Genomic DNA, 17,131 nt, shown 5'->3' on the forward strand with positions numbered 1-17,131 from the left:
AATATAATAATATAATGGATGTTCAAAGTTGGGAACTCAGAAAAATACCCTTGATGACCACCTCTGTCTTTGCAGAGTGGGTCCAAAGACTGGCACAGTCAGGAGGTCTGAGAGTGCGGTTGGGGGGGCTTATGGGGGTTCAGGGGCACCCCCGCGACTACCTTCCCGGCGCTTGAGTGATGGCGGCTGGGTCGGGAGCAGGCGTGGTTCTCCTTCCCACGGTGGATCGGGGCCCAGGCTTCTTCCTGGCGCTTGAGCGATCTCTTTTTCTTTTTGTAATGGGGATCAAACTCAGGACCTTGTGCTTGTGAGCTATATCCCTGGACCTATATATCTTTTTTATATTTAGGACTTTATTAATTTTTTTCAACTCTAGTTTTCAGTGTACAAGTTGCAGTTTTCTTTTATTCCTAGGTACTTCATTTTTTAAAATGTTATTATAAGTGGAATTTTTTCTATACCAAATCATTTTTATGGCTATGAAGAACTTTAACATTGAAGTAACATAAATGCTTACTCACTTTTTTACAGACCTTTAATTTTTTCATTAATCCTTGTGTTATTTATTTTGATGATAAAGTAAGGTACAACTAACCTTGTTTACCTCCACATATTTGAGTATTTACCCAGTACTTGTGTGGTGTAAAGTCGTTTCCACATTTAAGCACAGCTTGTATTTATTTTGTGACATTTTCATGGTTGGTAATGATAATGCTTGTAGTCCTGCCACAGTAGAAAAAAATTGTTTCCCATCTACTTTCCTTGCTTTATTTTTTTCCTTAACATTTGTCATGATCTAGTATACTGTACGTTTTACTTCTGTGTCTTATAGATTTTAGTTATTTCTCTTAAATCCTGTCTTTATTGGATTGTAAGCTCATAGCGGTACCCCCAGCTCCTACAGTAGTAATATATTGTACCTACTGTATGCCTCTGTTACTAATGAAGGGTGTCATGACGTGTGCTGGGTCCTGTCTTCTCCTTGATGTCCAGAATAAATCCCTCTAGAGAACTCCTCCACATCTGGATAGCTTTAACTTAACTGTCACCCTTTGGGGCCATGTAGCTCAGCCTTCAGTCTATCCGTTCTTTTATAACTTAAAATCAAACCTTCTCAACCCTGCATCTCTGCTCCCCCCCCCATTCTTGGTGCATCCTTCTATTCCTTCACAGTCATACTGTGCTTGTTGGGCTCACTTGCGGCTTCTCTTTACCTTATTTCTTGTCAGTCTTCCCTGTACTCTCACTGGCCTTTGATTCCACCACTCCACTGAAATGTTTTGTTTGAAGTTGCCAACAATCATTGTTCAAACTATTTAACGACTCTCAGTCTCATTTGTACAGTGTGCGAAACAACTGATGTTGGTTGACTGTGAAACTCTCTTCACTTGTCTTTCAGACTCAAGACTTCCCTGGTTTCTTTCCAGCCTCTATGCTTTCTTGGTGACCTTCCGTGGCTCCTCATCTTTGCCCTGCCTTTATATGTAGGTGTTTACCAGGTTCCAGGCTATGACTTAGTCTCTTCCCCTTTCATAGCTCTCTCGGTAATTTTCCATTCCTCGAAGGTCTCAGTTATGACTTGTGGACTTACAACTCCCTCTCCACCCCTCTAACACATCCCCTTGCCTGTTCAACCTTCCCACTTTTTAAATTAATTTTATTGGTACATTTAGGGTACACAATATAATGGCATTCATCATTGGACATTTGTACCTTTACATAATATATCTTGGTTCTTATTTTTCCCCCATTCCTCTGCCCTCCTTTCAGCCCTTCCATCCCTCCCTATTTACAAAGACTTTTTTTTCATTTTTTCCTTTTCTCACATTTATTCCATTCCCTCCTTTTCTTTCCCCAACCCCTCCTACTTTCTTCCCCTTTGGACCTTTTCTTTCTATTTCACATTATCTTTTATTCCTTATTTACACTTCCATTTTCTCACACCAGAGAAACAATTTGGTATTTACACATCTGTCCTATTTAGTTCACTTAAGAGTATGGCCTCAATGTGCATCCATTTAGCTGTAAATGTTTCTAATTTCTCTTTGTTTATGTCTGAGTAGTACTCCTTTTTTTTTTTTTTTTTTTTTTAGTTACATTTTCTCTGTCCAGTCTCCAGTTCATGGGCAATTGGGCTGTTTCCAAGTCACAACTATTACAAACTGTGCCACTGTGAACATGGATACATGTGTATCGCTGTGGTACAGTTCTTTTAATTCTTTGGGGAAGATACCCCACAGGGGAATAGCTGGGTCAGATGGGACCTCTGATCCTAGTTCTGTGAGGTATCTCTGTGCTGATTTCCACAGTGGCTGCCCCAGTCTACACTCCCATGAACAGTGGTGCAGGCAGGGTTCCTTTTGCCCTACAGTCTCACCAGCATTTGTTATTGGTTGATGTCATGATAGCAGCCATTCTTTCTTAGGTGAGGTGGAATCTCAGCATTGTTTTCACTTGCATCTCTCCAATGACCAGTAATGTTTGTTTTGTTTGTTGTTTGTTTGGTACTGGGGGTCGAACTTGAGTCTTTGCGCTTGCGAGGCAGGCCGCGGCATCACTGAGCTAAATCCCTGGCCCTGACCAGTGATGTTGAACATTTTTTTCATATGTTTATTTGCTATTTCTACTTTTTTGTCTGAGAAATGTCTGTTCATTTCAGATGCCCATTTTTGGGTAGGGTCTTTAAATTTGGGAGGTCTAATTTTTTTAAAAGTTCTTTATATATTCTATCTAGATAATCGACCTATGTGTGAGGAACAGCTGTCAACTTTCACATTTTTGTGCTAGCAATTCCACAATCTCAGCATGCCCAGAATTTAAAGTGGACCCTTGACTTACGAACTTGATCGGTTCCTGAGGGCTGATTGATTATAACTAAGTCAGTACGGCTGAGATCTGGACATTTACCTGGGTACACACTACAGATAACAAGAGGTAGATAAATCTTCTGTTAACCCCATTAACACAGTTGTTTGTATGTCCAGATGAGGCCAGTCCAGGTGAGGGTCCACTGTAATCTGACTGCTTCCTCTCACAAAGCCCACTCTCTTTCCGGACAGCATAGCAGCCCTGGCCTCCACCACTCCCACTCACCCCGCGACTCACTTTGCAAGTGCTGCCGTCATCCCTGGCCTCCACTCACATTCTGCCCCACACCTGCACCTACAGGCTTCCGCTCTAAGACAGCAGAAGGTTGTCCCCTTCTGTCACAGTGCCACTCCTGCCTCCACCACTGTGGCTTGAGGTTTTTATTTCTTTATTTTTGGCATAAAGTAAAATTGTGCCACTCCCCCCACATACGAGTCTGTGTGCTTCTAGTTACATCCCCATCCAATCCAGTCTTTCCACACTGTGGCCAAAGAAACCAGTTTAAAATATAAATCTGCTTTTAGAGATTTCCTGTTAAAACTCTTCCATGCTAAGAACAATAAGAGATTTGGGGGAGGGGAACTTCCGTGGGTTCCCTAGAGTGTGGAGTCCTGGAGTTGGCTTCCCTCGTGTGCTGGCCTCTCTTTCTCCCCTGTAACTTTCTCCCATAGCATTCCACCCCACACTCTCTCCTCCTGACTGCGGCGCCTCTGAGCCCTCTGCTGTCCTCCCAAATCCCAAATTCCACGATGTCCCCACATCTCAATGCACTCTCCTCCCTTGGCTTCCAAATTCTTGCTACCCTTCCCTTGTTCTTCCTTCAGCTTTCGGTTTAGCTGGTGCCTCCGTAGTCCTTACCATTCTGTGGTTAGCTGCTGTAGCTCTTTGGTTCATGTGAATATATTTTCAGCACCCAGCACATATCCAGGCGCACAGCAGGCATCCAGTCACTCACTGTCTGGCACACAGTGCATTAACAGATGGAATTGTGAACTGCGTCCACCAAAAGGCAGCAGGGGAACCAGTAAGGTCGACACTTTACAACAGAACTTGAAAATGATTTTGGCAGCTGTGATTACTATAAACCCCCTACTGCCTGCCTAAGTGCAAACTTTCTTTGTAAGTGGAGGCTCTGCTGCTGTCTACAAGAAAATAGTACCTGATCTTCAAGTTTCATTTTGAAGTCAGTTATTTTAACTTTCTTACATCAATTCATCCTGCCCCACAGTTGAGTCACACTGCCAATGGAATCATTTTACAAAGACCTATATTTTCTGGAAATATTGGTCACCATTGTGTTTAAAATGCACTGAAATTCCCTTCCCAAATAATGTGTCAAAAGAGCTAAAACTGAGTTTCTTGACTAGAATATAATGATGAAATTAATTTGTTAAAAATCCCACTGTTCTAAGATTTCAAAACATTAACGCATTCATTGGATCCACATTTGTACACCTATTGTAAAATTAGCACTGTACTAAGCACTGGCAATATAGAAAGCCTTTAAAAATTAATTCTATTTTGAGTCAAGGATTGGAGCATGTAGCAGATTCATAATGTTGGGAAGCCAGCACTAGGAAAGTTTTTGCATATTTATATGCGTACACCAAGAGAAATAAGACCAATTTTTTCCAAAATAGAGCTTTACAAAGAAAAGGATATGAAACTGAATTCCTGAAAGTGTAAGTCAGAGTTTATTAGGAGAGAGGAGAAAAAACGACATGTGAAAAGGCCTGGTAAGCACCGTGGGCATAGGAGGTTCGGCAAGGGCAAGTACGTAAGCTGAAAAGTGGCCAAGGCAAGTGGTACAACAGAAGGCTGGGAATGGGCCCTGGACACTACAGTGTTACTGACCCAGCTTAGCCAAAGACCAATCCAGGGGGTTCTGTCAAAAGAAGAGAATTTGCAGCCAAAAATACCTTCCAAGATTGCCGGTCATTAGTCCCTGAGATATTTGATTTTCTTTCAGATCTAAGTTTTTTAATCTGTTGACTGAGTCTCAGCACATTCCTCTAAGTATGAAATCTGCCTTTATTTTATTTATATAAAAGAATTATTTTCTTAGGTGTGCAGTAGCCTTGGCAGAGATGTATTTTCTGGTCATCTCTGTTTCTCATCATATGCTGATGCTGATAGCAAATGAAGAATTGCTCTTTTTCTGGGCTTGCAGCCCTCTCTGAGCCATCACCCGTAAACTTAGTCCTCCTAAGTGGCTTCTAATGTCACCTGCTCTGACCACGCTCAGGCTTCCTGGGTGCTGCTCCCAATCTTCTGATCATAGCTGTTTTGCAGAAAATTAGCTTCAGCCTTAACATGATGACATAGAAAAGCAATTCCAAAACTTTCAGTCCAGGGGCCAATTCATACTCTTAAAAATTATTCAGAATCCTGAAGAGTTTTTATTTCTGTGTAGCTGTCTGTATTTCACATATTAGCAATCTAAATTATAAACTAATTTATTAATTCATATCAAGTGACAAGAAAACCATTACAGGGGCTAGGGTGTAGTTTAGTGACAAAGTTTATCCCTAGCATGCAGGAGAACCCTGAGTTTGACCCTAGCACCGAAGGGAAAAAAGAAGAAACCACTGTAAGTAACCTGTCAATTTTAACAAAAAATATAAAATTTTACATAAAAGTAATTTCAAAAATTGATTACGTTTTCCAAACAAGTAACTGTAAGAAAAAAGGCATTATTTTACCTTTTTTTCCACATCCCTAATATATGACTTAGAAGAAAATGGCTATGTCTCTCACATCTCTTGTGAGGGACACAGGGGCCTTCCCAGACTGCTGGCATTAGAGGCCTGTGCCCCTAGCTTTACATCTATTTCTGAATCAGTGGAGGCACCGTAGGTCACGTGGGGTCTGAAAAGTATGGGAGAATGAGAGTGAAAAGGCTAACAGTGTCTTCATATTGTGAAAACAGTTTTAACCCCTCAGCTCTTTTGAGCAGGTCTCAGGGACTCCTAGAGGTTCCCAAACCACATCTGATATCCTCTGATTTAAAAGCCCTAAAATACTATATTGAGAGGTGGTAATATATCAAAGTTTATGAAAGATTAATGAAAGCAGGCAGAATGCTACAACAGAAGCCAGTGTATGTGTGTTTATTGAGACTGACACTGAGATGGACACTGTTTTTTTTTTGTCGTTTGTTTGTTGGGGGGTGGGTACCGGGGTTCAAACTCACTTGCGAGGCAGGTGGCGGAACCACTGAGCCAAATCTCTGGCTCTGGACACTGTTAATAGAATGGAGAATTAAAGAAACTGTGACCCACTTAGGTTTTCATTAAAATAAATTTTGATCAGTTTTTAAACATTCAAAATCTCTTCTCAAAGAAAAGCAAAGTCTAATTTTATCTTTTCATTTGTTTTTTTTGTTTGTTTGTTTTCAGTACTGGGGATTGAACCCAGGGCCATCGCACTAAGCTACAGCCCTGGCCCTTTTTATTTTATATTTGAGACAGGATCTTGCTAAATCAACCAGGGCTGAGCTCCAGTTTTCAATTCTTCTGCCTTATCCTCCCCGAGTGCTGTGATTATCAGCTACCATGCCCATCTTAGCTTCACCACACACACACACACACACACACACACACACACACACACACACTTTAACCAGAAATTAGAATGTTAAACAGAAAATGAACCTCTGATTAGACAACTGAAGAAAACAGGACAGACTCGTGGGGTTCATGCTGTCTAGCTCTGTGATGTGGAGCTAGTCAGTCTTTCTAGTCTCTGTGGCTTGGTCTCTAAAAGGGGCGACTTTCCTTGGACATGTGGATAATTTGAGATGTGAAGTGTGAATGTTGACTTCCAAAGCATTCCACACACACTATTTATGATGATGACAATATTGTTATGGTTGTAAGGCTGCCTGAGGGACATACAAACCTTCCCTTCTGGGTAAACAGAGAATGCCTCATTTGTGAATCCCAAAGTCCTTCTGCAATAAAGTTCTCACAAGCTGCAAATGAGAAGGCCCCAGATGAGCGGTGCCGTCTGTGCTCTGAGATCCCCACAGCTAAACACAGTTATTTTAATGCATTTGCTGTCAGCTTACCCTTTTATGCTAACCTCCAAAGGAGAAGAGACACTGCCAAAAACAAATTTAAGGAAAGCATATATGAGCCTCAACTTCCCTCTCCCCTTCCAGTTTCCTCCAAAAGAATTCCTTAACAGTATTAAACCATGAAGAATTATGAAGAGGGAATCTAAGTGTAGGTATGATTGGGCTGCAGCTTAAGAGGCAAACTTTATACCTAATCTGAAGTCAGAGTCTTAGCCAGCACAGTAGGATGCCAGAGTACATTTTCATGCTTTCAGGTTCCCAGCACACTTACAAAAGTGGGCAAATGCCATTCGGATAAAGATGGGGAGTGAATTATACATCTGAGAGAACCGTGACCCAAAAAAGATACTGAGTAGGAAATTTCAGTAGAAATTCATGGAAAAAGAAATGCAAGCAGAAGTACCTTAGCTAAATGAGGCAACATGAGTATAAGATTAAACATTGGCATGTGTAGAAATTCCCAGTCTCGACTTAATAAAACTGGTGTCATGAGAATTCTCTGTACTTCACCATCTGCATTTACCAGTTCACCCAGACGCTCCAGCACTAGAAAAACATTGTTTGGAGGGGGAAAATAATTCTTTAACAACAACAAAAAAAAACTTGTAACATTCACCTCGAGACTTTATTTCAAATTCTGGGAACTTCAACTTTCATTTATTCTAGGATATTTTAAAGTCATGTCATTTTGGACAAATAACACAGCTAGAACACTGTTTCATCTCCAGTGTATATGTGCATGGTTTCTAAATATAAAGGCTTTTTCCTTCTACTCGAATAAGATGTCAAATAATATATATTAATTTTAAAATATGCATCTGATTTTATAAGTATTTTCGTCTGTCTCTCCCTTTTCCTTTCTGTCTAGCTTTGAAAGCTTCACCTTCTAAAAAATGGTACAGTTCCATCGCTGCCTTAAAGGCAACTTCACAGGAGATTGTGTCCTCGGTTAGTCAGGAATGGAAGGACGAGAGGCGTGATTTGCTGACTGAAGGACAGAGTTTTAGCAGCCTTGATGAAGAAGGTAAAGATAAGAAACTTCAGGAAGGAAGAGAAATGCACGGTTTACTTATACAACGAATGTAAATTCACAGTAGAGAAATTAGACAATGCTGCTCTGAAGGATAGTAGTCTATTAAATTTTTTAAGGCTACATATAGTATGCTATAATTCATGTAAATTTTTCTCACCAGGAATCGAGCTCAAGACCTTGCTCTTGCCAGGCAGGCGCAGTGCCGCCCAGCTACATCCCTGGCTCCAATTCATGTAAATTTTAAATACCGTGTAAATAATACAATTTATGGTTGATGGTAAAAATAATTACATAATACTGAAATATTCCAAAAAGTCTGTAATCCTACAAAATACTACCATTTTTAACTTCTAGCCTTATTCTGTGTGCATATATGTACACACATAGATGCAACAAGTTGCTTCTTCAATTATTTAGATCTTCTTTAATGAATTTAAATAAAATTTCATAATATTCTTCTTGCATTAAATGAATACTATATATCTCTTTTGTTAGATTTATTCCTTGAACAGATGCAGAGATTGATTCATGTATAATTTTTTAAAAATAGTATCTTATCTTTAAGAACTGGATATTCTGGCTGTTTGTTGCTACTGCGTAGGCCCCATAACCCTTTTCTTCATGCTCTTTTTTTTTTGCTGGCCAGGACTTCTGATGAACGAGAATGGTGACTGTGTACAGCTTTGCCTTGCCCTGATTTTTGTTCCCACATTGTTTATTGGCACATTAAAGCAAACAGTACAGTTACATTCATCATTGGGATCTTGTACCTTTACATGATATGTCTTGGTTCTTGTTTTATCCCCATCCCCCTGCCCTCCCTTCACCCCCTTCACCCTTCCCTATTTACAAAGAATTTGTTTCCATTTTTTCCTTTTTTCACATTTTTTTCTTTTCCCTTCTTTCCTTTCCCCTCCCCTTCCCACTTCCCCTTTAGTCATTTTCTTCCTATTTCACACTCTCAGTTATACCATTTGAATCTTATTTACACTTTTAGTTTTTCACACCAGAAAAACTTATTCAGTATTTACTGAAGTGTGTCCTATTTATTTCATTTAAGAGTATAGCCTCAATGTGCATTCATTTAGCTGTAAACGTTTCTAGCTTCTCATTCTTTATGGCTGAGTACTACTCCGTTTTGTAGAAAAACCACATCTTCTTTATCCTGTCTCCAGTTGATGGGCATTTGGGTTGTCTCCAAGTTTTAGCTATTATGAACTGTGCTGCTGTAAACATGGGTACACATATATTACTGTGGTATGATTCTTCTAATTCTTTTGGAAAGATACCCAACAGAGGGATGGCTGGGTCAAATGGAACCTCTAATCCTAGTTCTTTGAGATATTTCCGTATTGATTTCCACAATTCCCTGATTTTAAAGGTAGTGCTGCTAATGTTTCACATTGCAAAAGAAGTTTGCTGTAGTTAGTACCCATAATCAGGTCAAAGAAGCTCCCTTTTTACTGCTAGTTTGCTAAAATTTTGTATCAAGAATGAATACTGAATCTTTTCAGTGCTTTTCTCTAATTACTGAGTTGATCATTTGGTTTTTCTCTTCCATTCCAATAAGGAGAAGCATCACTTCAGGTTTTTCTATCAGTATATTCTTTGGAGAATCCCAACGTTTCCTTAAAAAATGTCTTCTACTTCATATAGAAGACAAGATATCTTGTAAGGGTTTCCTTTTTCTTCTGAGTCCTTTGTATAGGGTGTTCTTTCTATCCACTTCTGCAGCATTTATCCACAAGAGCTATGTTGGGTTTCTTTCTTTCTTATGTTCCTATAAACCAACTTGTATCCAGAGTTAATGATTTCAACAGAAGTGTTAATGAGCTGCCCTCGGTCCTTTCTGTACTGGAGCTCCGATTCCTGAGAGATCTCTACCCACATCCCCTCATCGACTCTGCCTTGGCTTCTCCCCCACCATACTGACCTCGTTTTCGTAGCACACACATTAAAATTACTGGCATCTAGGAAATAGAAGAAAATGACAGTCTGGGAAGTAGGACAAACTTACTTTTTTTTTAAGTTAAAAAAAATTATCATCCAGCAGATAATCCCCATTATCAAACACTTACCACCTTCATCTTCCCACTTTCAGTCTTTTATAAGCCCTTTGTTTTTTCTGTCCTCTTTTGCCTTTTGTTTTATGAAGTTGGAGAAATGCTGAGTTTCCTGAGGACAAGCTTCTCAGGTCATTCATAGCCTCAGCATCTAGACAGTGCCCAGTGATGGCAGTGGCTTCGGGCACAGAACAAGGGACTCACTGAGTGAATGGTTGTTTCTCTCTGGTTCTGAGTCCCACCTTCCAGGAGCAGTTTCTTCTGCAAGTTCACTCCATATCCCCATTCTTTTTAACTTTGCTGCCAGGGGCTGGCCCACCTCTTCCCCGTCCTGGCGTGGGCAGCAGTGTGGCCCAGCAGGGAGGATGGAGAGCACGTCTGAGTCAGGGGACAGACTTACTTCTAAACTACATTACTGAAGCTTTTGAATAGTGTGCTCACAATGACCTCTGAAGTTCAGGTGATGAGGCCCGTTGTTAATCAAGGAAAGGAAATGTGAATAAACATACTGCATAGAATCTGTGTACCTGGAAACATGGGAGCAAGTACCCATACTGTACTCTTTACATGACTTGTTGGGCCATTGCTTTAAGTTATGAGACATTATATGTAGGAAGGCCTTAGAAGGTCATAAAGCATATTCTTTGAGACTATGACATCTTATTATCAAATGAGTTTCTCTGCACAGTTTCTCATGTACAGGGTTTGGCCTCTTTCTCATGCCCCATGCTTGGGAACTTCCCCTTACACAGTGCATCAAGTTATGGGCAAATTTCCCACAAGCTTTAAACCATTTATTTTTGTTTTTTTGCATCCTTGCTATGTCTGTATTGTGTTCCTTCTCTACTGTCATGTAACAAATTACCGCAAAAACATCAGCTTAAAGCAGTACCCACTTAATAGCTGGTAGTTCTGTAAATCAGGAGATTGGCTACAGCTCACCTAGATTGTCTGCTAAGGATCTCAAATGCAGAAATCAGGGACCAGCTGGACTGAGTTCTTATCTGGAGCTGCTATAAATGAATCCCCTTTCTGAGTGATCTGTGTTGTTGGCAAAATTCAATTCCTTGCTGTTGTTAGGTGGGATCCCCTTTTCTTTTTTCTGTGACAGCTGAGAACCATACTCAGCCTCTAAGGATCACTACATTCCTTGCTGTGCAACATCCACGCACTGTCTGCAAACAAAGAATTCCTTGCACATCAGTCCGCTCAACATTTCCACTCTCGGACTGCCTGTCTCTGATTTAAGGGCTCATGTAATTAGGTCAGGCCCCCTGGGTTCTCTCTCCTTTGACTAATTCAGAGTTACCAGTTCAAAGCAACCTGGGTTTCGGATCTGCAGAATCCCTTTTGCCAGGTCACACAGGCTCATCAGAGAAGTGACATCTCATTGTATTCATGGGAACCACCCATACTCGAAGATCAGACAGTGATGTGGGGCACTGGGCATCATCTTAGAATTCTACCTACCTCATTGATTTCCAAAAAAAAAAAAAAAAAAAGCAGGAGAGTGGAGAAACAGTTCCTTGCTTCAAAGAGCCATTCCTCAGGATTAGGGGGCTCCGCTACCCAGTTTTTAGACAATGTGTGACTTGGGACTCAGTCACTGAATGCCCAGTGTTTTTTCACATCGGTCACTCATCATGACTGGGTTATGAAATAAAGCAGGGCATGCCCAAGACCTTAGTTTTTCTGAAGTCAACTTCTGTCTGCCTTCTAATTAGTTGCAGTTCAGTGGACTCTGATATCAGATTATTTTTCAGACCCAAGTTTCAATATCTTTGGGGAGTTTCATATTTGTCTTTGTATTTAAGTAGAAGTCAACATTTTTATTCAAGCTTATTGGCCAGATATCATGTTAAATTGAAGCCTCTCTTGTGTTTGAATATGACCTTTGGTTATTCGTGGTTTCATATGGTCAGCATCCCAATGCATTATAGGTGTTCTTTATTTTGACCTGAATTGGATGCAGAACTCCCCCATCCGTAACTTTCAGTGTGTTGTCCGGACTCCTAGAGTAAAGTTGTTCTTCCTGACTCCATTTTCCCTCCATCCCTCTCTCTACTGCACCACATAAACTCCTTCAGAACCAAGATCCTGGTGCCTGACTAGCATGTAGAGGCACTGGGTTCGATTCCCATTAGAAAGAAAGAAAAAACTCAAAACCTGACACTCCTCTGTGAAAGTGCATATTTGGTTCAGTTTCCATTTCCATACTGAAAATATGTAGTTTTGAATATCCCATGATGAGCAGGAAGTGCCAGGAACGCCTAAGGATTATATTGCATTTATTATCATCTGTTTGGATTCAGTATGGGGAAAAAGTGAAAAAGAATCCACATGAACTCCAGCAAAGTGGGCATGACCATGGTGAGCCTAGAACATTCTTCTTTCTTAAAAAGAAAGGCCTCTTGTATCAGTGTTTCATGGGCTCCTAGATTTTTTTAAAAGAAACAATTTTCTCACTTTTAATAATGCACACTTGCTGTTAACGTATAATGTCAAGAAGAGCGTGGATCATGCTCAGAAGTATGTGTGGGCTCAAACAGTGGACTCTTGGCCTGTTGAAGTGTTTCACAGCCCTTGAAAAGTCTTTTTGGATCCAAACTGCGAATCATAGGCCTGTGCATTTCATAGGGAGACCAAAGCAGGTTCTCTCTGTTTACACATCTGCCAATCATCCTTTTAATCTCAGTCAAATTATCTCCTTAATCTCCTTGGATTTTGTAATGTCATCTTTTTGAAATAGCAGATCACTTTATAAGATTTATAAAAGAACATTCCTAATGTTATTTCCATAAGCCATTTTCCAAATTAATGCAATTTCCTTTCTGTTTAACCTGTTTGCAAGCAGCTCTTTTACATTTCTTTGTAGTTCAGATGAGCACAGTTAATTTGTAATTTCATTTGCAGCTCGATATGTAAAATGAATACTTTTGACTCACTGAAATTATTGTAGCTACTAAAGCAGCATGTATTACTAAGATGCATAAGCATGTATCGCTTTTATTCCCTAGCTCTGGGATCCCGACACAGGCCGGACCTGGTACCTAGTACTCCATCACTGTTTGAAGCTGCTTCCTTGGCAACCACTATTTCATCCTCTTCCTTATATGTCAGTGAACAATGCCCACAAGACAGGACAACGCTTTATTCAAACAGGTAACCCTTAGCAAGCACAATTTCCCAGCCAGACTGTTAACACATCAACAGCAGACCTAAAGCAGTGTCTCCACCTGTCTCTGACAACCAGGATGTGCCCAATCCCTGCCTCAAAAGTAAGAGAAAAGAGACATGCTTGATTTGCACTGCGGTGAAGTGCATTTATGGGGCATCCCTTCTTTACAGGTATTCATTTTGTGATGTAGAAATTATACATTTGGATCTGTGGGAGAAGACAAATCTTTCACTCCTTTCCTCTAAGTAATTTCTTGATGAATTTTTTAAGCAAGCTGTCTTGGTAAATGTTACAAAAATAGTTACAAAGATGTTTACAGATTCTGTTTTGTATGTGTGCCCTTACTGATTGTAGTAAGCAAAATAATGGCCTCCACAGACAGTTGTCCATGTCCTAATTTCTAAATTTGTGAATATATTACCATATGTAGCTAAAAAAACTTTGCAGATATGGTTAAGAATCCTGGAGCTAACAGTATAGCTCAGGGGTAAAGTATATACTTAGCATTCATGAGGCCCTGGGTTCAATCACTCACACCAAAAAAAATAAAAAATAAAAAATAAATATGGCCTCCACAGACAGTTGTCCATGTCCTAATTTCTAAATTTGTGAATATATTACCATATGTAGCTAAAAAAACTTTGCAGATATGGTTAAGAATCCTGGAGCTAACAGTATAGCTCAGGGGTAAAGTATATACTTAGCATTCATGAGGCCCTGGGTTCAATCACTCACACCAAAAAAAATAAAAAATAAAAAATAAATATATATATATATATATATATCTGAAAACCAGCCCCAGTAGTATGCACCTATAGTCCTAGCTACTCAGGGGACTCAGACAGGAAAATCATTGGAGCTCAGGAGTTCAAAGCCAGCCCTGCAGCCCCCCAAGAAGAATCCTGAGATAGAGAAATAGTATATTGAATTGTCCAAAGAAGCCCCCCAAAATCATAAAAGTCTTTATAAAAGGAAGACGAGAATCAGAATCAAGAAGATGTGACATCAGAAGTAGAGGTGAGAGAGAAGAGGGATTTGAAGATGCTGTACCACTGGCATTACTGATGGAGGAAGGGACCACAAACCAAGGAATGCAGGTGGAGTTTAGAAGCTGAACAGGGCAAGAAAATAGAATCTCCCCTAGAGCATTCACAAATGAACGCGGCCTTGCCAACAACTTGAATTGTAGTACTTCTCACCTGTAAAGTGACTCTCAAATATTTAATGTGCATTTTGGCACTGGAATGGGTTACTAAAATTTCTTAGATAAGAAGGTAATTTTCCATTTGGCATTTTTTTTCTTTTTAAATAAGGTATTCTTGCATATGAGTTCTGGTGATAGAAAGTATCATTTTTACAGAGATCACAACTTTATGAAATTCACTTGTTCTATTTTTGTATGTACAGTTTTATAACTACAATTCTAGAAAAGAGAATAGAGATAATTATTATTTGTTAAATGTTAAATGAATTTTTCTTGAAATCTAGCTCTCAAACATCAAGATGAAGCTGACTGTGCTGGCTGAGACCTGTAATCCCAGCATTCTGGGAGGCTAAGGCCAGAAGAATGCATGTTTGAAGCTAACCTAGGCAACTTATCAAAACCCTGTCTCAAAATAAAAAAATAAAACAGCAGTCAAGGCTGGGAATGTAGCTCTATACAAAAGAGCTGGGTTCAGTGGCTGATAGTGAAAAAACAATCAAGATCAAATTTATGGCCCAGGGCTATCATTTGTTATAAGAGTGTTTACCTAGCATGTGTAAGACCCTGGGTTTCATCTCCAACACTGACCCCCCCAAAAAATATGCAAGGAAAGTATTTCTCATACTGTAAGTGATTTTTCACTTTTACATGAATAGCATAGTTAATTCCAGAAAGATAAATCAATATACTAGATCCTTTTTAACACCTGCGTATCTGTAGAGTCTAACTTGGTCTTTTGGCAAGTTATGCATTGGTGGTTGAACTTGCTGTATTGCTTTATTCTTTTTGCTGTTCTCCTCTCTTGACCAGATGCAAGGCCAGGTGAATAGCAAGTTAGGTAATCACTTTAGGTTCCAAGACTTGTAACAAGTCGCCAGGTGAGCCACAAATCTTAGCCAATGTTCCATGCACAGAGCCAGCTATTAAGGCTCCATTATACATTATTTAGCTCATCTGAACTACGTAAAAATCATTCAGTTTGGTTAGTTCCCTTGAACTGAGGACATTTAAAATGACTTAAAGTAGCATACAATACCTTGAATGTTCAAATTTGGTACGCGAGTTAAGCCACAGTTTTTCCCATCTGCATGGTATGGCGGAACACATGGGGCCAAAGAAATCTGGTCCCAAGTCCAAATGGCAACTCAGAAGATAGTTGGAAAGTCCAAGAAATTCTCAACAAGGTCAAGAACCATTTTCATGGGATCCCACAGTACTTTCTTACTGTTTGCTACTATGGTAATTATTGGGGACATATAATTAGACATGTTCTTAAATCAGTACTGAAATTTTCAGGACAAAATCAAAAGTATTTTTGCTTGGCTTTGGTGATTCGAGGGGTTGTCATTGTTTAGTTTCTGGACACTTGGCCAGAGGTACTAACTCCCAGATATTCAAAGTCTGTCCCCAGGATCTAGCCTTCTCTTGACACCTGGTCCTTCCTGCCCAGCGTACAGGCTACCTCTGTGTGTACATCTCTCTGCATACTCTCAGAGCTGTGCTGTTGTTCTTGGTACTTTTCTTTATGTTGATGCTAGCTAGCATAAATAGATTTAGATGGGGGAATTTTTTAAATTCAGCTACTTATGATATTCTTCCCTTTCTTTTTAAAAGTGAGTTGTTTCAAAATAACTTTCTGAGTCAAATAGAATGTCTAGTTTTAGTTTTCTGAGGAATCCGCACACTGATTTCCACAGTGGTTCTACTAGTTTACATTTCTCGAGCAATGTAGAAAGGTTTGTTTTTCCCAGTAGCTTCACCAGCATTTGTTATTATTTGTTTTTGTTTTTCGTTTTTTGTTTTGTTTTGTTTTGTTTTTTTGGTACCGAGGATCGAACTTGGGATCATGTACTTAGAGAGCAGGTGGCAGCACCACTGAGCTAAATACCCAACCCTATTATTTGATTTCTTGATGATGGCCATTCTTTATGAGGTAAGATGGAATCTCAGTATGGTTTTAATTTGCATTTCTCTAATGGCCAGAGATGTTGAACATTTCTTCATGTGTTTATTGGCTGTTTGTGCTTCTGGGAAGTGCCTGCTCATTTCACTTGCTTATTGCTTGAAAAAGTGATGTGAGGCTTACTAGAGGGCAGATAGAAGACACTCAAGAGCAGGGTGCAGGTGCTCAGAGACATAAAACACTTGCCCAATTTTTAATTGGGTCTTTTATTTGGGGGACCTAATTTTTTTAGTACTTTATATATTCTAGGTATTAATCTTCTGGGGAATAGCTGGCAAATATTTTTCCCCATTCTGTAGTTTGTCGTCTCACTTTGTTGGTAATTTCTGTTGTGATGCACACACTTCAATATTATCTTGTGTGTTGGTTTTTGGTGCTGTATCCTGTGCAACTGGAGTTCTAGTCAGAAAGTTCCTCCCTACACCTATAACTTTAAGAATTTTATCTTCTAACAGATTAAATGTTTCTGTTTGAACATTTAGTCCTCTGATCCATTTTTATTTTAGGTTAGTGCATGGTGAGAGACACAGGTATGGATTCAGTTTTCTGCATGTGGATAGCCAGTTTTCCCAGCAGCATTCATTAAGGAGGTTATCTTTCCTCAAGTATGTATTTTTTTTACCCCTTTGTCAAAGATCAAATAATTAAGGGCTGGGGATTTAGCTCAGTGGTACCACTGCCTGCCTCTCAAGCACAAGGTCCCGAGTTTGATCCCCGGTACCAAAAAAAAAAAAAAAAAAAAAA

General features: G+C 39.7%; 1 protein-coding gene across 7 annotated transcripts in view; it reads left to right on the plus strand.

The window, feature by feature from the left end:
• The window catches only part of Pip5k1b (phosphatidylinositol-4-phosphate 5-kinase type 1 beta), a 411,290-nt gene that overhangs the window by 333,028 nt on the left and 61,131 nt on the right, over positions 1-17,131 (plus strand). For 6 of the 7 annotated variants that reach the window (XM_033757714.1, XM_033757716.1, XM_033757715.1 and 3 more), the window contains 2 exons: positions 7,815-7,970; positions 13,060-13,204. In XM_033757714.1, the coding sequence (XP_033613605.1) occupies positions 7,815-7,970; positions 13,060-13,204 (301 nt within the window). The remainder of the gene's footprint in view (positions 1-7,814; positions 7,971-13,059; positions 13,205-17,131) is intronic. The other variant, XM_033757717.1, reaches the window with a different exon arrangement.

The sequence above is a fragment of the Fukomys damarensis genome, unplaced genomic scaffold (genome assembly GCF_012274545.1).
Source record: "Fukomys damarensis isolate Sample0158 unplaced genomic scaffold, DMR_v1.0_HiC HiC_scaffold_31, whole genome shotgun sequence".
Taxonomy (NCBI): Eukaryota; Metazoa; Chordata; class Mammalia; order Rodentia; family Bathyergidae; genus Fukomys; species Fukomys damarensis.